Genomic DNA, 27,398 nt, shown 5'->3' with positions numbered 1-27,398 from the left:
GCAATCATCGGTATTGTGGCCAACATCATTGTGAAAACGGCAAAACTTGGAGGTGTCTCTCTTCCCTTTCTGGTGCTTCAACGGCTCCGGCCTCTTCCAGGGGAGGCGAGTAGAATTAGCTAGGAAGATATTCTCCCTAGACTGGGTGAGTTCAGTATAAGTCGCGTAGACAGGCTTAAACTTGTCTACGGACTTATTCTTCTTTGGGTCGTGCTGGCCGTTCTCGTCGTTCCCTTTTCTTTTGCCTCCACCGAGCTGGTTATTCTGTGTGATGTTTTGGGTCGCTGCCACGACCTCCATCCCCACTCCAGCGGGCTGCTCAAGGACCTGACTGGTTCCTGCAGCTGAGGCTTCGGCCTCCTCCAAGTTGATCCATTCCTGGGCCCTATTAAGGAATTCATTCACCGAGATAACTCCCTTCCTTTGTATATCTTTCCAGAGCTCCCCTCCGACGAGGATTCCAGTTCTCAGGGCCATGAGCTTGGAGCTGTCATCCGCGTCTCTGGCCCGAGCAGCGACGTTTACGAACCTGCTCAAGTAAGCCTTCAGAGTTTCGTCGGGCTGCTGCCTCACGTTAGCTAGAGAGTCGGCCTGAACGCGGGCAGCCTGGGAGGCTCGGAATGCCCTTTTGAAGTCAGCCGAGAATGCTTTCCAGGAGCTGATTGACTGTTTTTTGCCTTACTTGAACCACTGCCTGGCTGGTCCAGACAGTGTGGAGGGAAAGATTAGACATCTCAGCTCGGGGCCAATGTTGTGGACCATCATCAGGGTGTTGAACATCCCCAGATGATCCGACGGATCTCCGTCTCCATTGAACTTAGACAGGTGCGGCATACGGAAAGAAAGAGGAAGGGGTTAGTGCTTATGTTGAACCGAAATAGATGAATGATCTTGGAAATGAAATGGTGACACAAAATACGTTTTTTAGGTGGTTCAAAGGTTAAAATCCTTCTACTCCACCAGTCAGTATTATTGCTATATACTGGGTATTCTTTTACAGGGTGTTTTTTACATAATAGAATCCCACCCTTTGTAACTCCCAGGGTCTCCATATTTATAGGAGAAGGCACCTGGGAGTTGGTAAGAAGGTCATCCCGTGACCTTCTTACCTACCATGTCAACTCTGTGACATTCATGATTAATTCCTAAATCTGACACATAAGTGTGGTCAAATCAATAGGTAAAGGGATAATGGGCCGCACGGCCCAACCCAGTCGTGGGTGTCTGAATACGCACGTTCACGCTGCGTGTCCGAGAAGTCAGGGATATATCAGACACGTGATGTCTGATATATGCATGTTTACCTTGCGTGGTTGACTTTATAAAGGGTCATAGCCTCCAACTCCAGCTCGTACCACGAGCTGGATGCTTCCCTCGACCTGTGGTCTTCAGAGTCCAGACTCAGTCCTTAAGCAATCTTGGTGAACCCTTGGGTTACCTCGAGCTAAGGAGGTAGGACCTTACGATGGCAACTCCAGTCTTGGGGATGTCCACGTGGTAGTCATGATTAGGCCGTATCTCAGCTCGCTAATCAGCCCGTGGGAAAATCTGGGCGTACAAACATATAATATAATGTACTATCTGTACGCCCTAATTTTCCCACTGGCTTATTAGCAAGTCGAGCTGCGGCCTAACCATGATTACCTCATGATCATCCCCAGGGGCCGGAGCTTCGGTCGTAGTGTCGTGCCTTCCTAGCTCGAGGAAGCCCCAAGAGCTTGCCTTCACTGCCCAAGGCCGGGGCAGGGTTTCCGAAGGTCGAAGACCGAGCTAAGTATGAAGCTCGTGATACGAGCTTCATATGGAGGCTATGACCCTTTGCGAAGTCAACACACGCAAGGTAAACGTGCACATATCAGGCATCACGTGTCTGATATCCCCCTGACTTCTCGGACACGCAGCAGGAACGTGCGCATTCAGACACCCACGACTGGGTTGGGCCGTGCGGCCCATTACCTCCTTACCTATTGATTTGACCACACTTATGTGTCAGGTTCAGGAATTAATCATGAATGTCACAGAATTGATACGACAAGTAAGAAGATCACAGAATGACCTTCTTACCAACTTCCAGGTGCCTTCTCCTATAAATATAGAGACCCTGGAAGTTGATAAGGGTTGAAAAAAAAAAAACCTCTTGTAAGAAATACTCTGTAATCAAATACTCAGTATAGATCAATAATATTGATTAGTGGAGTAGAAGGATTTTAATCTTCGAACCACTTAAAAAACGTGTTTTGAGTCACCTCTTTCCTCCTCTAAGATCATATATCTGTTTCGGTTCCACATTTGACACTAATCCATTTATCTTTTTCTCTTAATTACCTGTTGGCGAAGAACCGCGTCAACACTATCAATTAGCAACAAATTGTTTTTTTTTTTTAAAAACTAGTAAGAAACTTAAATTTAAAATCCACGTATAATATTTAATATTATATTAAACATATACTACATAATCTCTTGTTGTCACTCTCAAATTAAAAAAATTAGAACAAACATAAACTTAAACAAAAATAAATAAATTATTTAATTAAAATATCATATTTATTTAAAATTTATATGACATTAATATAAATAATTAATAAATTCTATAAATAAAACTAAGCAAACGTACACTACACATTGCTTGTAACTAATATATATATATATATATATCTTGTATGTATAAAGGCAATAAAAGAGGAGAAAAAATAATAAGTAAAATTGAACAAACTAAAGTCAAAATTTAAATATTTACGGGTGATGAATCACTTTGTCTGTACTTACGTGATGACATGTCGAATTTCTAATGGCCATCGAAAGTAAAGAGATAATATGCGTAACACGAAATCCTAGTCGTCTCCTTAAGAAATATTTGAAATTCAAATATTGCAAGGTCACAGCAATCTTAAATCTCAATTCTGAACTCCGAACATTTCATTAAGAGGCGCTCGCTCTTCAACGGTCCCATTTCTCCTCTCAAACGGCTACTTTTCTCTTTCTCTCACTATCTATCTAAACCCTCTTTCTCTCTCTAACGCCTTCAGTTTCTTAATCGAAAATTGAAATCTCAAATTCCATCTTTTCCCTCCCATACTTTCCATCCAAGAAAATCCACAGCCTCATTTTCTCAGGAAAATCACTATTCTCCCACCTCTGTTAAGAAAATCCATACACTCAACAGATTGCTTTATCAGGTGTGTCTCTTCTTCATATTTTTTTTCCTATTTTTATTTTGGCTCTCTCTATTTCAATTATCTGGCTAAGTTTGCGAGAAATATGCTTCAACTCAACGGAAGAGACCGAATTTTCTAATTTTAGATTAGTTTTATTTATTAGCTTTTGCAATTTTATATGAACCTAAAGGCCTCGACTAATTGAAGAAGCTGTTTATATTTCTAGATTTGCCTTTTCTTAAAAAATAAAAATAAAAATAAAGCAATACTTTGAGCTCATTCACCAAACAAATGTTGTGATTATGGTTGATGATTCGCTGGCGATCTCTACAATGTTAGAGAGAATTTTCATTGAGCTAAATTACAAGGAACAAAATCATATAAAACACATTTTGAAGTTTAAATTTTTTGGGGACTGAGTTGGATCTGTCTTAATTTGGATTCCCTTTCGGCGGATTCTGACATCTTTCATCCTAACGTGGGTAAGATTACGAAAACCCCCTTTTTTTTGGTGCTGGGTAGATTAGCTGTTTAAATTGTTTTCCCAATCATGGAAGGATTTTCCTTCTTCTAGGGAAAATTATCTCTCTACTTGGGTTTAATTAGTTATAGGGATTCCTGCTTTCTCGACACCTATGGTAGAATTTCTGTGCTTTGGATAACTCAAAAAAAGAAACCCTCTGTTCTTTGTACAAAAACCCTCTGTATATGCGTTTATTGATTTTTATATTTATTGTTCTTTGAGAGGTTAATTGAGGGTTATTCTGCCTTTTTCTCTGTAAACCTTTGCTTTTTTTTTTTTTTCATAAGCTTAACTGTGAATGTAATTTGTGCCAGGTAAAACCCTTTAAAGATGTCTAGTGTCCAACTTGATCCACTTCAACAAGTGGAGACAACATGTGGAACGCTTTTATATGAGCTTCAGGTTTCTCTCCAACTTTTCAGTTATTTTACTTTATTTCTATCTTATATGTATAAGTATATTATATATATTTATATAAATGGCGTGATGATGATAATTTGTCGTCTTATTTAAATAATCAGATAATTTGGGATGAAGTTGGGGAAACTGACACGGATAGGGATAAAATGCTGCTTGAGCTCGAACAAGAGTGTCTAGAAGTTTATCGAAGAAAGGTAGACCAAGCCAATCGGTGTAGAGCTCAGTTACGCCAAGCCATTGCGGATGCCGAAACAGAATTGGCGGCTATATGTTCTGCAATGGGAGAGCGACCAGTACATATTAGGCAGGTTAGTATGTATAGAAATTCTGTTTTCTTTTTTATCTCATCCTCATGCTGCCGATTGGGGAGTGAAATTAGTGTGAAGAAGTTCATAGTTGTGAAGAAGTTCGTATTTCTTTTTGCAAGTTTACTTTAACTCGGCAGCTCATTTGATAATTAAAATAGTTGCACTAAGAACATGATATAGCTCACGATGTAGTTGACCAAAGAAACAGTTATTTAGATTATTACCCTTACCCATATTTGAATTGATCAAGAAGAAAATAATAATTTACCCCTGACGTTTTTTTAGTTAGAATATAACATTGAGATACTTGTGCATGATTTGAAAGTTGGGTTCGTGAAAATGTTTTAAACTAGTAGAACACACAACTTATTTTTGTTGAAGCTCACTTGTCCACTATTGCAGTCTGATCAAAGTATTGGAAGCTTGAAGGAAGAGCTCAGAAAAATTCTTCCCCAATTAGAGGAGATGCGAAAGAGGAAATCTGAGAGGGGGAAGCAATTCCTAGATGTTTTAGAGGAGATAGGAAATATTTCCAATGAGATATATGGATCTGCGGAATACATTCCATCCGCAACAATTGATGAAACTGATTTTACCTTGAGAAAGCTTGAAGAATTACACAGACAGCTTCATGCACTTCAGAAGGAGAAGGTTGGGACTTTCATCTTTTGTAATTTTTTTTCTGTTCTATATAATGAGGTATCTATGAGTTCCATGTAGTGTTCTTGACTAATATTTTGGCATTTCATTCTTTTTCAGAGTGATCGATTGAAGCAGGTTCAGGATTACCTTTGTACATTAAATTCACTCTGCTTAGTTCTTGGAATGGATTTCAAGCAGACTATTAGTGAAGTCCATCTAACTTTAGGTGATTCTGAAGGACCTAAGAATATAAGTAATAGTACAATTGAGCTACTGGCTACTGCTATACAAAAGTTAAGAGGGGTGAAAGTACAGAGAATGCAGAGGGTAAATTTTGTTTTATCTTTCTAGTTTCTGCTGTAATTTTTCTTCTTTTTCATTTTTGGTATATGTTGTTGATCCTCTATACTGGCAGCTACAAGATCTTGCAACAACTATGTTGGAACTATGGAACTTAATGGATACACCACTAGAAGAGCAACAGATGTTTCAAAATGTTACTTGTAACATAGCTGCTTCAGAAGATGAAATAACTGAGCCCAACACACTTTCACTCGATTTCATCAATTATGTATGGATCTATCTTGATAATCTGAGGACATTTGAATTTGCTGTTTGTTCCTTTTATTTTTTAAATATTGAAGGGAATTATTATTTTTTTATTTATTTCACAGGTTGAGGCTGAAGTGTCTCGGTTAGAAGAATTCAAAGCTAGTAAAATGAAAGAGCTTGTTCTCAAAAAGAGGTCAGAGCTAGAGGAGATTTGCAGGAAGACTCATATGGTTTTAGAGACGGATAGTGCGCTGGAATGTTCCATTGAAGCTATTGAGTCTGGTATATTTAATATCGTCATAGTGCCATATATATCTTTGCTGCTCTTTACATTTTTTCTTATGTCTGCATATTTGTATTTTTGCAGGAGCCATGGACCCTGCTTGGATCCTTGAACAAATTGAGCTTCAAATCTCCAAAGTTAAAGAGGAAGCATTTAGCAGGAAAGATATACTTGAAAAAGTTGAGAAATGGTTGGTTGCTTGTGATGAGGAGTGTTGGCTTGAGGAGTATAATAGGGTAGGTGATTAAGACATTTTTATCATTTTGGTTGTTTTTCTCCATATTCACAACCCTTCACTTTCCCTGGCTTAAATTGCCATTTGTTATTTTATGGTATTTTTAGGATGAGAATCGGTACAATGCTGGAAGAGGAGCTCATTTAACTCTCAAGCGTGCTGAGAAAGCTCGTACTTTGGTTAATAAACTTCCAGGTGAGAACTGTCTTGCCAAACTCTGCAATTTTTTTCTTCAGGTTTATGTTCAATAACTAAATTTATCCTGATAGAATTTAGCTTCCATTTTCTTTGTACCTCGACATTTTATATATTGGTTTCCTTGTATAACACTCAACATTCTTGGGTTACATGCAGCAATGGTGGATCAATTGGCTTCAAAAACTGTATTGTGGGAGAGGGAGAAAGGCTTTGAGTTTACATATGATGGCGTAAGTACATGTCTCAAAATTCGGAAAATATTTAAATTTTATTTATTTTAAATTAGCAAGACAACGTAATATTTTGGTCAACAATGTTTTCTTTTCTTTTCTTTTACATTGTTCAGATTCGACTTTTGTCAATGCTTGAAGAGTATACTATATTACGCCAGGAGAAGGAGCAAGAACGTCGTAGACAGCGGGTATTGACTTGTGTCTTCCATAAGTAGTTTTAATCGTCCAAAAAATGTTTCGTGATTTTTTTTTAACTAAAGTGGACACTTATTATTTTTTTTACTAACGAGTTTTAACTTCTTGACACCTAACTACAACATCTTTTTTACAGGAACATAAGAAACTTCAAGGACAGCTGATAGCTGAACAAGAGGCACTTTATGGGTCAAAACCAAGTCCTTCCAAGCCAAGTGTTAAAAAGGGTCCTAGAATGTCAACTGGAGGTGCAAGTAATAGACGACTCTCCCTTGGAGGAGCAATGATTCAAACTCCTAAACCTGATCACTCTGCAAAAGCTACTCCTCATTCACGTCCAGGTAGTCGTAAGAGTGATCGAGTGGTTCCAAACGAGCTGTTTAATAAGCATATGGATGATAGCTTTACAGGTTTATCATCAACTGGTAAATCTCATTATCTGTTAATGTTTATGATGAGCTTCTTAAGCAAGTTGGTTGTGTCTTTTTTATTTATATTTTGATGTATGGATGAGAGCTTTACAGGTTTATCATCAACTGGTAAATCTCATTATCTGTTAATGTTTATGATGATAGCTCCTTGAGCAAGTTGGTTGTGTCTTTTTTATTTATATTTTGATGTGTTTTATGCAGGTGCAAAAGGCCCTGATGCTGCTTTAAATAGAAACCACTCTTTTGGTGCTCGTGAAGTTGAATCACCAATGAAGCGGAAACCTTTCTCACCAATATCTTCAACAGCATCAAAAACCAACATAACAAACTTATCAGAAGATCATTTGAACATAGCGCATCATGATAACACAGTACAGAAAACACTTCCTGCCATTAATATGCCGTTCAATACGCCTTCAAAGAATTCCACTAGTGTTGCAGATGAAGAGAACAAGACTCCTAGGGTGATGCCAATGTCAGTGCCCAGTACCCCTTCAACAATATCAGTTCCAATGCAAACGGTAATGACTCCAGCACATGCATTGATTCCTTATGCTTCCAATGTAACAGAAGAAATTCCTGAAGAAATTGAGTACTCTTTCGAGGAAAGAAGAGCTGGTTTTGTGCTTCCCAAATCACACATTAAGTCACTTGTACAAGTTTGAGATCTTTGGTAGTACGCTTCAGTTTCTTCTTCTTCTTCCTTTTTTTTTTCTTTTGGGAATTTTTCATTTTTAAGTCAATTGCAATTGGCTTGTTTGGTTTCTGTACAGTCTAAAAGCACTGAACGTGGACTTTCAAGTGTCTGAAGCTGTTTTCTTCTGAGATCAGTATTTTCACATTTGAGCACTCCTTTTCTCACAAGTTTTTTAATTGTTTGTTAGGTGTTGTTTCCTTTCCATCTGGCAACTACGAGAAAACTTCATTAAAATTGAGATGTGTAAAATTCAAACCTGCATTCCTTCTTTTCAACTATGTCTTTCCAAGTTGGAAATGAAATTCAAATGTGATCCAATTGAAATTAATTGACAGTAAAAGAAATGTGGGTCAAATTTTGCATTGCTAAGCACATAACATAAGGATTTAAATAATGGCTAGACTGGTAGATAGCAAAAAAATCCAAGCACTATTCTGGGCTGGGAATCTTTGTTTTATGTGGATAACAAGTTTTAACACCTTTTGTGTAAGCAAGCTTGTCTATTTTGTCAGATAATGCCTAATCCTTACAAGCTTTGATTCTTTTTGTATTTGAAAAAGGTATTTATTGCTGCTTCTTTCATCGACTGTTTCCTCTTTTTAACACTTATAAAAGTTTCTTCACAAGAAAATAAAAATAAAAATGTTGGGTCACAAAACGTGAAAGAAAAAGACCAGATGGGGAATAACAAAATGATCTTTGGGTGTAAGTGATTGTCCATTAAATAAAAGCAAAAGAATCTAAAATGGTCAAGACAGTACCACTATGCTTAGAACTAGCATAATAAAATTGAAAAACTTCTTTTTTTTTTTCTGTGCCAAGATTCTTTTTCTGGTAATCTAGCATTATACATATACCATGATGTTCACAAAAGGGTTTTTATTTATATATTTATTTATTTTGTTTAGTGATTTTTAGTTTACAGTGGCATTAATTAGTAGATAAGCTTAAACTATGGGGGCATTTTTCATTTAAATTAAAATTTTAAATAGTCAACTTTAATTTAACTGAAAAGACAAAGAACTTGTCAGTAGTTGGAAAATTGGTATGGCTCCAACGTTTGCTTTACAGCTTTGAATTATGTATTCTTTATATAACTTTAAATAAAGAAATAACAATATAAATAAATAAAAAAAGCATTTTTCTTTTCAGAAAATTTCAAATTTTAGAAATATATTCACATTTTACTATCACTGCCCAATTTATTATTTAATTCACTTTTATTAAATTTCCAAGACGGACGCGAACCATTTTCTTAACCAAATTTTATACTTTGAATTTTGCAATTAAATATTAATTGTTAATTTAATTCGCCAATATTTAATTATATATTTTTAATGATTTATTTTATTTTTTCTTTTATTTTTTCTACTTTATTTATTTCTCCTTCTTTACCTGCAAAACCCTAAATTCACATCACTAGGAAGTATTTCAGAAATCACATCCAAAATTTGTTATATAATTTATTTCTTGTAATTCTTGGAAGTTTTCTGTAATTATTTTGGGTGAAAAATTTAGAGTTTACCACTGAAGCTCAGTTCTATGTCTGCAATGGTGGATGCAAAACTCAGAAAAGTGCAGAAATTGTAGCTTTGAAAGCTTGATCTTACATTTGAGGATGAGGTTTTGGCTCTCTGGGGTCTCTATATTTTTTCTACAATTTATTGGAACCTCTAGAGCTTCATTTTTCCCATGTTTTAAGCTTTATTTATTTATTTTGCATTTAGCTTAAAAATTGTTTTTCAGGGTTTATATAAATATATTTCTGGCCCAAAAGCTCAAATCCTTGATGGGTCAATTTTTAGGGTTTTAGGGGTTTAAGTGTTATTGTAATTATTTTTCCAGGGTTTTTGGTGGGTTTTTCTTGTTTTAGAGTTTGTATACATTCTATGGAGGAAAAAGAAAGTTCGGCTTCTGGGGTAGCAGTGAGTGGTGAAGAAGCCCCAGATAGCTATAGGGTCGCCCCAAGAAACGAAAACTCAACCCAATTTTGTGGTCCCACGATGGCAGCTGCGCTGGCGCCCGCCTCAGCTTCGCCGGTAAGTGTGCCGGCGGCGCCTAGTACGGAAGGAAAGAAGAAGAGAGGTAGGCCTAGGAAGTACGGCCCAGACGGTAGTGTGGCTGCAGCATTATCTCCCATGCCGATTTCGTCTTCGATTCCACTCACAGGAGAGTTCTCGGCTTGGAAAAAAGGTAGAGGAAAACCTGTTGACTCAATCAAAAAGTCACACAAGTACGAGACTCATGAAAGTTCAGGTACCCAAATATATGTTTCTAATATATATTCCAATGTTTTAACTTTTAAAGTTCAAAACATATATATATATATATGTTTTTGTTTTTGTTTTTTGGAACTGTTACATTTTTTAAAACGTTATTTATTAACCGAGTTTTTGGGTGTGAAACTCTGCTACTTGCGGTTTAATTCTAATAGTTGTTGGGGTCTAGTTTCGTGGTGTACGTTCGATGTTGTGGATTCTGGTTGTTTTTGTAGTTTTACAGTAAGATTGTTTGTTTTTTTGGGGTGTGAGAATGTTTGTTGGTTTTGGTGTGGTCGTGGACCCGTACGATTAGATTCCTTATCAGATCTGGAATTTAATGTCAATCATCTGTGAAAAAGGAAAACCCAACCAAAAAATAAAAAAGAGAAAAGATTACTGGGTTAACTGTAATATGTCGGAATCTTTATGTTCTGTTCAGACTAGACTAGAGAATATTATTATCCTAAGCACCTACGTGGGTAAGAAGGCAAAATTTTTAAAATTTATGAACATAGGGAGTGACTGATTTTTGGTGAGTTTATATAGGTGGAGTCAGCCAAGTGGGTGACACCGACTGGGATTATTATGGTTTTTAATTTAGTGATTGTTTTGTTAAAACATGTCTTAAATTTGCTGACTGTGTGTCTTGATTTGTGGAACTCTAGTTAAAATGGGCACGAGTTAAAGGAGGAATAAAAAAATGACGTGGGATTAGCTTGTAGAAATTGATACTTGATGAGGGGTTCAGGCACAAAAAGTTGTGGACTTTACTTTAATCCATCGTTTGTTGTTCTAAGACATTGTCTCACCCCTTAATAGGGTTTTCATGACTTTTCTGACCTATGTGGTAACTAGATTCTGTCTTAATGGCTCCATAAAATTTTGTGTAACCTTACTATATATAATTTTTACAGTTTGACTGAACTGTTCTAAGAAATTTATGGCATATCTTTGTTTCTTTCTTAGTTAAAATTAAACTGGATTCGAGGGGCGTGTTTGTCTTATATTATGATAATGTAGAGCTGGGTTTCTAACAGTATAAGCTACCCCTAATTTTTCAATTTCTATTAACTCCTTGCGTTTATAATTTAGTACTATAAGCTGTAAATTTTTGGACTGTTTTTCACTTGTTACTTTGATCTACAGTCTTGTAAGCAATTTATTTTTAATTTCACTTGGCATGCTTAATGAGTACTTCATTTACTTGTTCAATTTGTAGGAGACAAAGTAGCATACTCCGTTGGTGCAAATTTCACACCTCATGTGCTTACTGTCAATGCTGGCGAGGTATGCTCTTTATTTTTAATTTATTTGAATTAATTAGTTCTGATTACGTTTGGTTAATAATTAATAGTGTTATGTAAATATCTCTCGTGTATCTAGCAACAATATTTTTTTCTTTATCTGCTAGTTTATATGATTTGGATGTTACTTTTATATTTACCTGTATTTTACTACTGAGTTCTGTATTATGTAGTAACTACTAAAGCATCGAGCTTTTTGGGCATGGAAATCACTTATCATTTTTCTTTTGTGCGTGTGAAAGCACCCCTTTGTATTTAGCATTTTGTAGGGCCTCTTATAGTGCTTTACATATGATAAGCAATTAAGCACAAGCTTGCATTTTTCAATAGTGATTTGTTTGTTACTGATTTATGAGGTTCCTTCTTGTTGTTATAGGATGTTACAATGAAGGTTATGTCATTCTCCCAACAAGGAGCTCGAGCCATTTGCATACTATCAGCTAATGGTACCATTTCAAATGTTACACTTCGCCAGCCAACTTCTTCGGGCGGTACTTTGACATACGAGGTTTGCTTTTCATCTTCATATTGTGTTTATGGTCGAATTTAGTTTTACATCCCTTTTTAAAATTTAGAAGAAAACAAAATCTGAAGTTTTTTCCATTCATGCCTTTCTGATTGTTTTATACAGGGCCGATTTGAGATACTTTCCCTGTGCGGATCATTTATGCCTACTGAAAATGCAGGAACGAAGAGCAGATCTGGTGGGATGAGTGTGTCTTTGGCCGGTCCAGATGGTAGAGTAGTGGGAGGAGGACTTGCTGGTCTTTTGGTAGCTGCTGGTCCTGTTCAGGTATTATCATTTTGTTTGAAGATATCATAGCAACTTAACATATTTATAACCTCTCAATGACAACAATATTTTAATACAAATTTCAAGCCCAGTATTGTACTAGTTAACAGTGGATACACACTTAATTGCCTTTTCTAACTGTTTCGAATGTTTCAGGTTGTGGTCGGCAGTTTTTTACCTGGTCACCAGCAGGAACAGAAGCCCAAGAAGCAGAGACTTGAGCCAATATTAGCAGCAGTTATCCCAACTCCCGTTATCAATTCCATTTCTGGTGAAGAAACAAGGGTGTTATATGGTGGAGTAAAGCCCATGGTGACATCTGCTGCCTTCAGTGTAGACAATTCTCCGTCTCTGAATCCCATTCAAGGCTATAGAAACTTGGGACCTGAGATGAAATCATCTCTGGCCGAAGAGGAGTCGAAAAGCCTCAGCCAATCGAACTGCGAGGTTTCTTGCTGATCCTTTTCAATTGGGTGTGCTTGTAGTATCTTGATTGTTTCTAGCAGACTCGAGGACACACTTAGGTTCACACACAATCTTGTCTGACACCCAATATTGGACTTGATGGCTTCTGAAGGAGGACAGAAACAAATTAAGGCTTAACTTTGTCATGTTGGTTTAACCCAGAATTGTACCCTCTTCTTATTATTGTTATTATTAGGTTTTAGGTAGGACTCTCCTAATCATAAGGCTTATTTTCTGGCTCTTGTCGCCTTGTATTTCTAGTGTTGATGTCTTATTGTTGTAACATTTAGATGTACCAAGCAAGGATACTTAATTGTCTGATTAAGAGCTTTGTATCTTGTACGATTGATTGATTTGAGTGAATGTTATTCTGGTTATGAGTAATTTGAAGAGTTGACATTACTTCACAATTATCATATTCATCCATTTATCTATTAACACAATTCCTATTTATATATATTTATTGAACCGAAATTCAAGTCAAAACTGATGCCATTTAATTACAATCCCATTAACTTAATAAGTGGGGAATTTACATGGTCCAGAATCCAGACATTCTGGAAACATTAGCTCCTCTATTCGGAGTACTCTGACTCTCCTGTCAGACTTAAAAAAAACAAAAGAAAATAAAAAAGGAAAAACTTTTTTGTAGATTACATGGTGAAAGGGCTCATTAAAGTCTCATATGACCCACCCATAGACCCTGCCCCTGGCCTATACATGATCATGTTCTCCACATCTCTGTCTTCCATTCTTTGTTCACTTTTTCAATAAACTCTTCCACTCTTTTCCTCAGTTCATCCTCATCTTTATCATCCTTTTTGTCGTTTTCCTCATCATTGGCTCTGTCGGCTCTGTCGTTTTCATCCTCTCCTTTCTCAGCATTTATCAACCCTTTACTGACTCCCACGCAAGACTTGCTCTCCTCGTACCTTCTTCCATTTCCACTTCTACTTTGTTTCTTGACCACTGATTCTGAGCTCTGTCTTTCTCGACCGGTTTTATTTGAGCACATAAGGATGATCACTACGATCAAGTTGCAAAAACAGAAGATGAATAGGTTGTTTGAAACAATATAGTGAATCAGGTCCAGTGTGGAATCGAATTCAAACATGGTTTCTTAGGACACTGCTAAACAAAAGTTGTTAGAGAGAGAGAAAAAACTAAACAGAACTCGGAAGAGTTTTAAGGCGTATGTTATGATATAAGTGGTCTGGTGTGAATGCTAATACCTTTTTATGAATACCCTTTTGTTTAATTATACATGTGATGTTAGCATATGAAATTATGAACGCTTATTCTCGACTGTACATTAAACTAATAAAAAGTCAATTGTACTATGAACAGAGAGAACCTCACATGGAACCTTCTCAGCTTTTCTTTCATTCTCTTCATCTCCACGTAAGCATACTGACATCACCAAAGCCTTAACTTTTGCCGTCTTGTCTTTTTGTTCTCCTCCTAACAATTTAAAGTATGGCGGGAGTTGTTAGTAGTGAATATGAAACTTTCACCTTACGAAAAATATATTAGTCTTTCATCCCATAAACTTTATAGAAGAAGCCTAGTTTTCTTCCACCAATAAAAAGAAATAAAAAAGAACTAAGAAAGTGCTATTTGTGCATAGTACTCAAATATTGCCACTTAAATTTGGAAATATCAAATGTCATTTTAAAACTAATGTTGATAAGTTGCCAAGTAGTTCACTCACTAAACTATTGCCACTTGTATTTTAGATCTTTTGAATTGAAAGATATTTCAGTTTCACCTGCAATTTTTGTCAATTCAGGGTTCTCTTAACATAGATATTATTATAGCAAGAGTTCATTTAATCTTGAAATTGCAAGTAGGGAGGGATTTCTTTTGGAAAGTGAGGAAAATTTTGTAATATTGTGAGTTAATTTTATGCTCTTTTGTACTAAAGAAATAAAATAAAAAGAGAAAAAGATTGATGACAGTGCATATATGTAGTTGTTTGACAAGTGGGAATGAAGAAAATGACATTAGCATACATCGAAGGAAGCAGTTAGAAATAGGGAACAGTCTCGTTTGGTCAGTGGTCAAAATCATGGCCACTCTGTGTTTTCCATTAGAGAATATTGTTTTGCATACGAAAAGGACTATCTTCTTTCTGATGCAGCAAACACAACAACGAGAAACATAAGTATTATATTCCTTTGGTTACAAAAAAGTTTGTCAAAATATTTATTCCTTCAAAAGTTGGAAAAGAAAAGAGAAAAGTTGAAATGGCATAGTAGTACTATGCTGTTCTATTCCAAACATGCTCTTTTTTCTGCCTATATCATCTACTTTTTCCCTCTTAAACCATGTGAAGGGGAATCTAATAGTAAAAGAAGCTACTCAACAGCACGTTGTGTCCTTTGTTTAATTTAACTAAACAACTAAATTAAATTTCTTACATCTTTGAACACAGCTAGTTACCCTCAAAAAAACATAGAGTTAGCCAAACATGACTTGAGAGGTACTACTATCATTTCTAAACCAAATTCTAATAACATCACAATTTATGAGGACCTAAAACAAAAACAACAAAAAAAATGAAGATTTCCCAATTCAGAACAGCTACAATTCAGTCCCATATGTGCAAAAAACTTTCAGCTTCATAGCGAAGTTCTTATCAGTTCTTCTTTCCATTCTCTGTTTACCTTCTGAATAAAGTCTTCCACTCTTTTCCTCAGCTGCTCATCATCATCATCATCATCTTGATTATCATCATTACCATCATCACGATGATCATCGAAGCTTTCTTCATTACCCAGTTCTTTCTGCCCATTTGAGACTTGTTCACAAATGACCTCTAACACATTCCTCTCCTCCTCTCGGAGACCATTGGCATTTTCAACCTCGTTGTCATGTGTGACTGTGTTGGGGACGGAGACCAACGAGAGAGGAGCATGATGACTTTGTTTTTGAGCAAACTCAGAGCTAACTGGTTTTGACCCCACAAGGATGATGACTATGATCAAATTGCAAAAACAGAAGGCAAATAGAGAGCTTGAAGCAGTTTGACTGATCAAATCCAATGTTACATCCAACATGGTATGTATTTGAAGATTGAGAAATATCAGAGAAGAGAAGAGAGGAATTGGAGATTGCGGTAATGAATAATAATGGATATAGATATAGATATAGTGTGTTGGCATATTTGGTAACGTTAAAGGGTATTTAAAGGCCTCATGTATTTTAAAATTTAAGATAATAAGTGTAGTGAGGAAGCTTTTGGTGAGAGTGAATGATGATGTTTATTAATATAAAGGAAAACCAGACAAGTAACCGAAAAGAGGAAAGAGAAAAAAAACCAAGTGTGTTGTGAAAGTTTTTGGTAGACGAAGTGGGGAAATTTCTTAATAATTCTATGGTTGGCGGGGTACTTTTTGTTTATATATTGTAAAGTTCGTTGTACCATACAAGAACTCACATGGGCCCTTCTTTTCCTTTGTGTCTTCCAATGGACCCAAACTCATCTACCAAATCCAAATTTTACTCTATTCCTTTCACTTTTGCTACATCTTTTTCTGCCTCAATATTCTTAGATGTGAGTGACGACTATTTTGTTTTGTTCAAAATATTGATGATGTGTATAAACAGATTTACATTTGCTAAAGTAGAGATATTAGCTAGATCGATTAAAGAAACGAAAAAAAAGATTGGGTTCCAAATAAAGTAGATTTGTTTAGTGACAAGAAGATTATCATTGACCTTACAACTCACGCAAACTAGCACTATCCTTTTCCCTATCCATATTGCCTTCCATACAAACTCTAAAAACTGTAAAAACTAAGAAATTTCAGCCTAAAAAGGGGGTTTGTAACATTCAAATAATATATAATAATAATGATAATAGTAGGGTGGTGTGGTTCTGTTCACACCAAAATTGTTCACAATAATAGAAAGACAAACTACCTGAGATTCGTTGTCCATTCTGGTTGACTTGAGCATTTGTCAAAAAAGTCATAAGATTATTATATATATATATTAATATGGTTAGCCCATGAGCTTAGTAGCTTGGCAAGGATACAAAGCCATGTATTTCAGACCTCTTATTAGGAGGAAAGAGGATCCAGTGTATTTTCGGGTCCTCAAACAATAATAATAATAAATTGATCATTCATGCATGAAAAGTAATGATTGAACTTGAATCCAATGGTTGACTTGATTAACGCATTAGGAGAAGTGATGAAAATTAAGTTCAAGCCCCAACATAAGATAGAACGTACGTAATTTATATATAAATATAAATTTCTCTTTAAAACAAACCATTAGTGTTTAAGCATGTAAATACCAAATCTACAATGGCAAGTGACAATGTACATCATTGGCTTGAAACTAATACTGACAATTCGTGTAAACGTGTCAGATTCGTGTAAGTACGATTATGATACGATACAATCAAAGTAAACACGAACACGACATGATTATTAAACGGGTCAACACGATATAAACACGACACGACACGATGACACGATTAATGTGTTATGACACGATTAATGTGTCATGACACAACATGAAATTGATATGACATGAAATTGATACAATTAATCATAACTATATGAAAAAAAAATCATAAAACCTATGATAATTATTCGTGTTATCGTGTTAACATGATTATGACACGACATGATTATTAAACGGGTCAACACTATTATATTATTTTATAATATAATACTTTGGATTAAATAAATGTGACAAAGAGTGTCACATATTGTAACATATAAAAGAGTTACAATATTTGGATATATGTGAATATTCAAATATGTAACATATTTGGTGTTACAAATTCAATTACACATTTGTAACTGCCAAATATTGCATGTTGGAGACTTAGTTTTAACCATAATAATGTGTTTGGAGGTTACAAAATCAATTGGGAATGATTTGGAATTGTTTGGATGACAGAAAGCCAGTGGCCACGGCCAGGAGCACTGGTGGCCGTGGCCTGGGTGACAGAGAGCCACAGCCGCGGCTAGGAAGGTTGGCTAACAAAATTTCAGTTTTTTCCAATTTCTTGAACGACTCTAACAACACAAATAACTCCCAAATCTCATTTTTAATCCCATAAACATCTAATTAATCATTGGTAACAGTCATGGGGGTTGGTGGAATTTGAAATTCAAATGGTATATCGAAACTCTATAAATAGGAGTCTATTGCTCACTTGTAAGACACAATTTTTTCTATCCATTAGAGCACTTGGCTAGAAAATGCCTAGAGGCTTGATAATTTCATAAAGCTATTTTCAAAATTATGAGAGTTCCCTTAGTGCTTGAGTTAGATGAAAATAAGCTTTTGGACAAATGTTTCAAACATTGTTCAAATTGGTGATCCCCAACACTTCACTTTGGTTGTGTGAGTGAGAGTTCTTTGTTCTTTGTTCTTATCTTCTTATACTTGTATCTTTTGTTTTAAAGTTGTAATATCATCTATATCTTTCATTCTACTACTCCTAGTTTATTTGTATTATTTTGTCATAGAGTTATATTTTCATTACTATCTTCTCCTACTATTTTTCATATTTACATGTATCTTTTGTTATAGAGTTGTAACTTTATTTAATCAATCCTTGTTCATTTTGTATATTTTGCTTAGAATTGTAAATGTCTTTTTACCATTTCCATTGATGCAACTTATATTTTCCTAACAAACACGATTACGACACAACACAATTATTAAACGTGTCAAAAACTCAAATACGAACACGAACACGATTATTAAAAGTGTCGCCCAAACTCATTTATTTTCGTATCATGACCCGAATTGCCACCCATACTTGAAACTATAACTTTCCAACAATAGCAATGGCAAAAACACCATAAATATATTCAAATTTTAACAGAGCAGCACCAACTAGTTTATGTTAGAAAACACTCGACTACACACATACCATTTTCTTTTTCCATATGGAAAAGTGTAAACGCCATTCATTTTATATGTAATTAATAAGAGAGAATTAAATTTATTAAAAAATAATTAAAATAAAATTTTAATGTTAATTATTCTTAAGATAATTCTAATCTCTAGTGATCAGAAAGCAAAAAAAAGAACCAGAAGATCCTTTTCCCTTGAGTCCTCCCTCTCTATTTATAGGCTCAAGGAGGATTTACATTAATTTGTTACAGATATTATTTCCTAAATAATCGGATACTCAGGAAATCATGGGAGATAATTTCGGATACTATCATAACTGCATAGGATCTTTTCCGCGTATAGCATGCATACGACCAGGCTAGTCGTAAGAAGAGATTGAACGTCGTGACACTAGATGTCTTCCTGGTCGATAGTCGAGCATGAATTCTGCCAGATGTTAGCCACGTGTACTAAATATTTGCCGTGTCATCCATGCTTGTTTTTTGGATAACATTTGCTCCCCAAGTTTGTTTAGTGCGACCAGCAATAAAGAAACTTTAAGGAAACAATCGTTCATATCCCCACGATGTCTGTCAGAATCCCCGTGCGTTTTTTAAAATCATGACATGATTATGTCTAATCAAGCCTTTTCAGTTTGCAAGAAACAAATTGACGGCTTATACACTTCCCCACGTTTCGAGAATTAAAAAATAATTATTACTACTTTTTAGCCATACCTCGGTCCCCATAAATACCTCCTTTTTCTTCTCAAAAAAGTTTTTCTTACCGTCTTTGTCAAGAACTTCAAGAACCTTGCCTTCAGAACTTCGAAACTAGACAGTCGCCTAGCCGAGGATCTTCTCGACTCGAACTTTTTCATTCTCTTCCGAACCTCCATCTTCGCCCAGGTAATCACTCTGTCTTTCTAAATTTTTCATTATGCCATGCACGCCATTTCTATGCTCTGTGATTTCTGCGTTCTTGAGTAGGGTTTTATGAGGATCTTTTTGTATAAACCTTCCATTGCTTGGTAAGAGGGCGTCTTTATGCCTTGTATAGGTTGGGACCTAGTTTGATAGTTAGGATCATAGTCTTAGGGCGTAAGATCGACGTAAAAATTCAATATTTAAGCTAGGTGAAAAAACTGAGTTTTTTCCCGCCCTTTAGGAGTCGAAACAGTTCTCTTTCAGAAAACAGTTTTTCTTCCTTCCTGATCCGTTTTTCAAACCATTAATGCCGAACTTAGCGTAGGAGTAGGATGCTGCTGGTTTTTTAGACGTGAGCAATGTTATCCCAATCTTCCACACTACTTCGCAAATTGTCTTATCTCCTCCATTGTCTGTTTGCAGTTCATATGCAAGACCCTTGGGTAGGAGAAAGACATATTGAAGACGACCTCTTGGCCCAACTACTCGAAGGCGAAGAGAACCCATCTAATTTGATACAGGAAATCCCTTTTTCTCGCCCTAACTCAAACCGTCCTCCAGTCCCCAACCAAAGAATGGCCCGAACAAAAACAAAAGCTCGAAAAAGGAAAAACCCTAACTCCCCAGGACAGCCTTCTGCTAATGCCCCCTCGACCAGTGGTCAAGGAAAATTCGCTCCAGAGACCAATGTCCAAAGGTGTGCCCGCCCTCGCCATGTCGACCAGCCAGACGTTGCGTGGCACATCGTCCCTCAAAGTACGGTGACACTGCGGATGATTGCCAACTATTTAAACAGATACAATCTGACGGGTGTGACCTTAGTCAAACCATCTATCGACCAGCGAGCCAACCTGCCAGGCAGGGCCTACAGCGCCTGGTCGAGGTTCCACATTGAGGCAGGTGCCACCCTGCCTTTTCACTCGTTTTTTTAGGGGGTGGCTAATTACTTCGGAGTAGCCCCCTTTCAGATCACCCCGAACGATATAGAATGCTGGCCGCACTCTATATCCTTTATAAGCTCAAAAAATGGCCATCACCTTCCCCCCACGAGGTCAATTTTCTTTTTGACCTTAAGTCCAACCCCAACCAAGATGGTACGGGGTTTTTTCACTTCTGCCATCAGGAATCCGGACGCACTTTTTTGTCCGACACCACCCATATCTCTAATGTGGGGAAGTATCACCATTAATACTTCCTCACTCCTGACCTTGCTGCGGACAACCTGGCCTTCACCCGAGGAGGTAAAAATTCTTACGCGAGCAGCTTCTTTACGTAGTGTTTTTCTGTCACAATATCTTAACATCCATTATGTTCCAGGCCCTTGGTTACGTTCAGTCCCTACTCCAGGGATGGAGTCAAGGGCAACACTCTTAGCCAGCATGCCAAATGCTAATAAGAGTGTAAAAAACTTAGTCAACGAGGCTAATCTAAGGCTGGTTGGCCTTTGGGGCTCCCAATCTGCGACGAATGAACCCTCGGCGGGCGGTGTCCAAGCCGATGCGGAACCTGAGCAGGAACCCGAGCAGCAACCTCAGACGCCGCCTCCTCGGAGGTGACCAACTGGGGTTACGATCAGGGAACCTATCGTCCCCCCCCCCCGAGCGGAGAAACCTTCCGTCCCCAAGGGCAAGGGAAAACAAAAGGCTGTCGAGCCTACCGAACTTTCTGACGATTCGTCAGATGTAAACGGTACAATAATCTCGTTTTTAAATAATTTTCCGATTCCCTCTCATCTATTTGATGGGGACGGCAACTTTAGGAATGCTCCCTCTTTAAACTCAGATTTCTTCCAGGAACTAGGTAGTTCAGTAAATAATGTTACGACCAGTAGTTGTAGCCCGGGTACTTTACTTGTAATCCTTTTACTTTTATATTTGTTCCCTCTATGACCATTTAATCTTACTGCTCGAGTTGTTTCCTTTGGTGCAGGTATGGACTCTGAGGACGTCTTCGCTCATTACGAGGCTGCCGCTGCCTCTTCTGTCCCGAAGAAGGATAGCAAGAGGGCTCGAGGGGAAAGCAGCAAGACCCCCTCGAAGAAGGCTCGAACAGACGATGCTCCAGCCGCCGTCCCTTCCAAGGAGAACACGACACCTCCGCTCCCCACCGAGCAGTCAACCCCCACACCTATGAATCCACAGCCCTCATCTAGGGCCGCTGACAAGGACGCATTGGACAACTTGCCCGAAGGCTCCCTGTCCAGCCTCGTGGTCGGGTCGGCCAGGGAGAGGATATATAAGCTCTCGAAGCACAGACGCAGCCTGGCCGCCATCAATGAAACTGCCTCGATGGAGGTCGACCAAATCATCAACAGAGGGTTGAATGAGATAGTCAGCGTAAGTCATCTTCTGCTACTTCATCATTTATGTCTGACTTCTTTTCCTTACTTTATCTCATTCTTTGTCTTCAGGGGCTGCTGTCTTTAACTGCTAGCTGGCGCCGTGCTGGGGCATTGGTTTCTTGGGGACAGAACTTTGACTCCAGGCTTGCCCAGGCTAAGCTGGCACTTGAGGCTGACAAGGACAAGCTGCTCGAGTAGACCAAGGAGCTGTCCAAGCTGAATGAACAACTGTGTGAGGACCAAGCTGTTCTCACTAAGGAGCTTCAGGACAGCCAAGGGGCCTTGAAGAAAGCCAACGAGGAGCGACAGAAATGGAGGGAAAGTTCTGTACTTGTCACCCAAGAGTGTAAGCAGCTTAAACTCGATCTGACCGCCAGCTGGGATGAGGCGAAGAAGCTCGAAGAGCGGGTGCGGGAGCTCGAGGGGCGAGTGCAGGAGGTTGAGGAGGAAGGGGCCATAAACTTGAAGAAGTATAAGGAGGCCACCCTCCTCTGCTTTTACGACTTCTGGAAGCACAATCGGGATGCCAACTTCAACTATCTTTCCGAGCGGTTGAAGAGAACTTTGATGGCGCAGTGCGCCACCCGGTTGGAGGCAGAGGAGAAGGCTAAGGCTAAGGCTCCTGCTGCTGACGTTGCAGCTGGTCCTCCTGCCGACTAGGGCACTCCCCCTAATCCTCAAGACCCTCCTGCTCAGTAAAAAATTTTCTTTTTTGTTTTTATGGCCCACGGGTCTGTTTGTAAAGACAATTTATTTTTATTGCTGCAAGGGCAGCTTTTTTACTTATAACTGAACAATTACATCCAAGTGATACTGCTCATGGTGCAAAAGCTTTTTACTTTTAATTGAACAATTACATCTGAGCAATACTGCTCGCGGTGTAAAAGATTGCCTTATTGATATTATAATGTTTTTATCTATTATAACATCTGTTCGCATGACTGAACTTAGCATAGTACTTTGGTTTGATTTAACAAAACATATTTTGAAAAATACTCTAAGTACCGTAGCATGCTTTCACTTATTTTGTTCATGTGTTTACATACCCTTTGGTATGATTTGCTATCGATGTACCTTATGTGCCCCCCAAGTGATCGAGGAGCTTTAGGTCCTTGGTCACTTGCCTTGACCACGACCTGTGCGAATAATACTGCTCGATAGTAAGCATAACATTTATAATACAGCAAAATAACACACGTAATGAACAAATACTTGTAAAAATAAATTTACAAAGGTTGGCAAGAATGACTGGCTGCGCACAGTCCCTTATAATCTCGTATTAAAAATGGACTAAACATGTCTTTACGAGTGATCTTAAAAAGATCTTACACTTATAAGCGATTAGCCATACAACGTGGCTAACCCTTTTTCGAAACTTGTAAAAAGTAAAAATTAATATAAGCCAGTCCTTTAAGAAGGACTGTTCACTGATAATACTTGCGCAGGTGTTCTCCATTCCAATAGCGTGGAAAAGATCTCCATTTAAGCGTGCAAGTTTGTAGGTGCCCGGATGAAGGACTTCTTCAATCTGGTAAGGTCCTTCCCAGTTTGGTCCGAGCACTCCAGCAGTGGGGTCGCGGGTATTCAAGAAAACTCGTCATAGCACTAGGTCACCGACGTTGAATTTCCTTTCTTTTACTTTTGAGTTAAAATACCGAGCGACCTGTTGCTGGTACGCAGCGACTCGGAGTTGGCCTCGTTCTCGTATTTCTTCAATTGAGTCTAGGGACTCCATCATTAGTTGGCTATTCTGGCCCTGGTCGTATGTAATGCGTCGATGTGAGGGGGGATCTAATTCGACGGGCAACATAGCCTCATACCCGTATGCCAAGGAAAACGAAGTATGACCTGTTGCTGTTCGATGAGAAATTCTATACGACCAGAGGACTTCAGGCAGCTGTTCTGGCCATGCTCCTTTAGCGTCTTCAAGCCTTTTCTTCAGGGTGTCTTTAAGCGTTTTATTCACTGCTTCGACCTGCCTGTTTGCTTGTGGATGCGCGACTGAAGAAAAGCTTTTAATAATCCCGTGCCTTTCGCAGAAGTCTGTGAATAAGTCACTGTCAAATTGGGTGCCGTTGTCTGAGACAATCTTTTGAGGCAAACCATATCGGCAAACAATGTTCTTGATGACAAAGTCAAGAACTTTCTTGGTCGTTATGGTAGCGAGGGGTTCAGATTCGACCCATTTGGTGAAGTAGTCAACTGCTACAACTGTGTACTTTACTCTGCCTTTTCCTGTTGGCAGGGATCCAATTAAGTCTATACCCCAAACTGCGAAAGGCCAAGGACTCTGCACCTGCTTTAACTCGTTTGGGGCTGCGCGTGGGATTTTGGAAAATCTCTGACACTTATCGCACTTTCGCACAAACTCCATCGAATCTTCGTTCATAGTCGGCCATAAATAACCCTGTCTTAGAATCTTTTTCGCCAAACTTTGCCCCCCAGCATGATCCCCGCAGAAGCCTTCATGTACTTCCTTCATTAGCTCCTTAGCTTTCTCTGGTGTAATACATCTGAGCAGTGGCATGGAATATCCCCTTCGGTATAGAACACCATAGACCAGTATATACCTAGCAGCCCGCCTTTGAAGAGTTCTAGCCTTGTTCCTATCTGCTGGTAGTACACCATTTGTCAGATACTCCAAGTAAGGCGCCATCCATGTATCTTCTATTCAGATTTCCATACTGGTTTCACTTGATCGTATGCTTGGCTCGCTCAATCTTTCCACCGGCACAATATTCAAAGTGTCAGCATCTTTTGCGCTCGCGAGTTTGGCTAAGGCATCTGCATTCGAATTCTGATCTCGGGGTATTTGCTGGAGGGTATACTTCGTGAACTAGGCTAACAGGTCGTTAGTTTTGTTCAAGTAGGCCACCATTTTCAAGCCTCGTGCTTGATATTCCCCTAGAACTTGATTCACTACCAGCTGTGAATCACTGTAAATATCCAGCACCTTTATACTCATGTCTTTTGCAATTCTTAATCCAGCGAGGAGTGCTTCGTATTCGGCTTCATTATTTGACGCTGCGAAGTCGAACCTAATGGCGCAGTGAAATTGATGCCCTTATGGCGTTATCAAGATCACACCTGCTCCCGCGTGAGATTCGTTGGATGACCCATTTGTGAATAACTTCCACAAAGGAGCTTCATCTTGAGGCTCAGGCGCACTAGGCTTCTCGCACTGCTCGTTGTCTGGGAGTTTGGTGAACTCTGCAATAAGATAAGCCAAGACTTGTCCCTTTACTGCTGGTCGTGGTGAATATGTAATATCGAACTGCCCCAGCTCGACTGCCCATTTTAATAAACACCCAGCCGCCTCTGGTTTTTGGAGGACTTGCCGAAGGGGCTGGTCAGTTAGGACTGTAATGGGATGGGCTTGAAAGTAAGGACGTAGCTTCCTTGAGGCCAAGATTAAACAGTATGCTAACCTCTCGATGGGAGGATACCTCAGTTCTGCTCCGATTAGCCTCTTGCTTACATAGAAAACCGCTTTTTGTATGCCTTCTTCCTCTCGTACTAGTACCGCACTAGCAGCAACTTCAATGATCGCCAGGTAAATGAACAAAGTTTCTCCTTCGATAGGCTTTGATAAAATAGGAGGCTGTGCCATATGGGCTTTTAGGGCCTGAAAAGATTGCTCGCAGTCTCCTGTCCATTCGAACTTCTTGTTGCCCCTAAGTAGATTGAAGAAAGGGACGCATTTATCCGTTGACTTGGAAATAAATCTACTTAGGGCTGCAATTCTCCCAGTTAACCTTTGTACATCCTTGATCTTCTCTGGCGATTTCATGTCGATTAGGGCTTTTATCTTGTCAGGGTTGGCCTCGATTCCTCTTGAATTGACAATAAACCCCAAAAATTTCCCTGATCCAACTCCGAAGGAACATTTGAGAGGATTCAGTTTCATTTGGTATTTGTTCAATACGTCGAAACACTCTCATAAATCCTTCACATGTCCTTCTGCTTTTTTCGATTTTACCAGCATGTCGTCCACGTACACCTCCATGTTTACGCTGATCAATTCTTTAAACATGTGGTTAACCAATCGCTGGTAAGTCGCACCTGCATTTTTCAGTCCGAAGGGCATTACTTTATAATAGTATAATCCTGTATCGGTCCGAAAGATGGTGTGATCCTCGTCAGGGGGATGCCTGCTAATCTGATTGTAGCCTGAGTATGCATCCATGAAGGAGAGGATCTCGTGTCCTGCAGTAGCATCGACCAACTGGTCGATCCTTGGGAGTGGGAAGCAATCCTTCGGGTAGGCTTTATTGAGGTCTGTAAAATCCACACAGGTTCGCCATTTGCCGTTAGGCTTGGGAACCAGTACTGGATTAGAGACCCACGATGGATAAAACGCCACCCTGATGAACCCATTCTCCTTTAATCTTTCAACTTCTTCTTTTAAGGCTCTCGACCAATCCTTATCGAGCAACCTTCTTTTCTGTTGCACGGGTGGAAAACTTTTGTCTATGTTCAAGACATGGCTGATAACTGTAGGATCTATCCCAGCCATGTATTTGTGCGACCAGGCAAAGACTTCCTGGTTTTTCCGCAAAAACTCCACCAGTGCATGCTTCGTGATTGGTTCTAAGTTTTTCCCGACCTTCACGACTCTGGTCGGGTCTTTCTAGTCAAGTTGTACCTCTTCTAGGTCCTCGACGGGTCCAACATTTTCTTCAAAATCCCCAAAGCGAGGATCTAAATCTCTATCCTCACTTTGGGCAACACCCTATTTGGTGACTTCATCACCGGATTGGGCTTGTGTATCAATTTCCATCTGCAACCTATCTAGGGTAGTGCTTTTTGACGTTCCCTTCTTCGCCTTCATGACTGAGGCGTTGTAGCACTCCCTGGCCTCCCTCTGGTTTCCCAACACGCGTCCTACCCCTACGTCCATTGGGAATTTCATGGCTAAGTGCCATATAGAGGTGACGGCCCGTAGATCAACCAATATAGGCCTCCCAATGACGGCATTGTACGCCGAAGGACAATCGACTACTATGAAAGTAGCGAGTAATGTCCTGGTAGCAGGCGTTGTACCTGCTGTCACTGGTAGTCTGATTGACCCCGCGGGGGCGAGTCCCTCACCAGAGAAGCCGTATATTGTTTGGTTGCAGGGCTCCAGGTCCTTAACGGACAACTTCATGCGTTCCAGCGAAGACTTATATAGGATGTTCACCGAACTTCCTGTATCAACTAGCACTCTCTTCACCATCATGTTGGCCATTTGGATATCCACGACCAGCGGATCGGAATGTGGGAACCGGACATGTTGGGCGTCGCTATCAGAGAAGGTTATTTCGCCCTCTTCTGACCGAGCCTTTTTCGGCGCGCAGTCATCCACAGTCATCATCTCGATGTCCTGGTCGTGGCGCAAAGTCCGAGCATATCATTCCCTGGCCTTTCCGCTGTTTCCCGCGAGGTGCGGGCCTCCACAAATGGTTAACAATGTGCCAGTTACGGGGTCAGGCTGCAAAGGTGGTGAGCGTTGGCGTGTGGGCGCTTGCTCATTTCCACCTGGAGCTTCTCGTTGGGAATTTCCCGGGGCCCGTATGTACCTTCTCAAGT

The 27,398-nt window shown here is 39.0% G+C and overlaps 4 protein-coding genes across 6 annotated transcripts; 2 read left to right on the top strand and 2 right to left on the bottom strand.

Annotated features, from left to right (window-relative positions):
• The first annotated feature begins 2,887 nt into the window (after positions 1–2,887).
• LOC133777629 (65-kDa microtubule-associated protein 3) lies at positions 2,888–8,053 on the top strand. 3 transcript variants are annotated; one of them, XM_062217315.1, is made up of 13 exons: positions 2,888–3,176; positions 3,993–4,080; positions 4,200–4,406; positions 4,809–5,057; positions 5,166–5,375; positions 5,464–5,619; positions 5,723–5,882; positions 5,968–6,119; positions 6,226–6,313; positions 6,473–6,546; positions 6,663–6,737; positions 6,881–7,154; positions 7,377–8,053. In XM_062217315.1, exons 2-13 carry the CDS (start codon positions 4,009–4,011, stop codon positions 7,838–7,840), a joined length of 2,181 nt encoding a protein of 726 aa, XP_062073299.1. In that variant the 5' UTR covers positions 2,888–3,176; positions 3,993–4,008; the 3' UTR covers positions 7,841–8,053. The 3 variants fall into 3 exon arrangements, with proteins under 3 accessions (XP_062073299.1, XP_062073300.1, XP_062073298.1); XM_062217316.1 differs by having other exon boundaries at positions 2,889–3,176; positions 6,881–7,085; XM_062217314.1 differs by having other exon boundaries at positions 2,889–3,176; positions 6,881–7,169.
• A 1,195-nt stretch (positions 8,054–9,248) lies between these two features.
• Positions 9,249–13,079, top strand: LOC133777627 (AT-hook motif nuclear-localized protein 7-like). Its single transcript, XM_062217312.1, has 5 exons — positions 9,249–10,128; positions 11,353–11,420; positions 11,814–11,945; positions 12,069–12,230; positions 12,387–13,079. The coding sequence occupies exons 1-5, from the start codon at positions 9,762–9,764 to the stop codon at positions 12,687–12,689; spliced, it is 1,032 nt and encodes a 343-aa protein (XP_062073296.1). The 5' UTR covers positions 9,249–9,761; the 3' UTR covers positions 12,690–13,079.
• Positions 13,080–13,162: 83 nt separating this feature from the next.
• LOC133777628 (uncharacterized) lies at positions 13,163–13,853 on the bottom strand. The gene has a single exon (XM_062217313.1). The coding sequence runs from the start codon at positions 13,807–13,809 to the stop codon at positions 13,420–13,422; it is 390 nt and encodes a 129-aa protein (XP_062073297.1). The 5' UTR covers positions 13,810–13,853; the 3' UTR covers positions 13,163–13,419.
• Positions 13,854–14,928: 1,075 nt separating this feature from the next.
• On the bottom strand, positions 14,929–15,923 carry LOC133780599 (uncharacterized). Its single transcript, XM_062220244.1, has one exon. It carries the CDS (start codon positions 15,857–15,859, stop codon positions 15,317–15,319), a length of 543 nt encoding a protein of 180 aa, XP_062076228.1. The 5' UTR covers positions 15,860–15,923; the 3' UTR covers positions 14,929–15,316.
• Between the last annotated feature and the right edge of the window lie 11,475 nt (positions 15,924–27,398).

This window comes from Humulus lupulus, chromosome 5 (assembly GCF_963169125.1).
Source record: "Humulus lupulus chromosome 5, drHumLupu1.1, whole genome shotgun sequence".
Lineage (NCBI taxonomy): Eukaryota > Viridiplantae > Streptophyta > Magnoliopsida > Rosales > Cannabaceae > Humulus > Humulus lupulus.
Note: the sequence above shows the minus strand (reverse complement) of the source record. Positions and strands in the feature narration are given on the sequence as shown.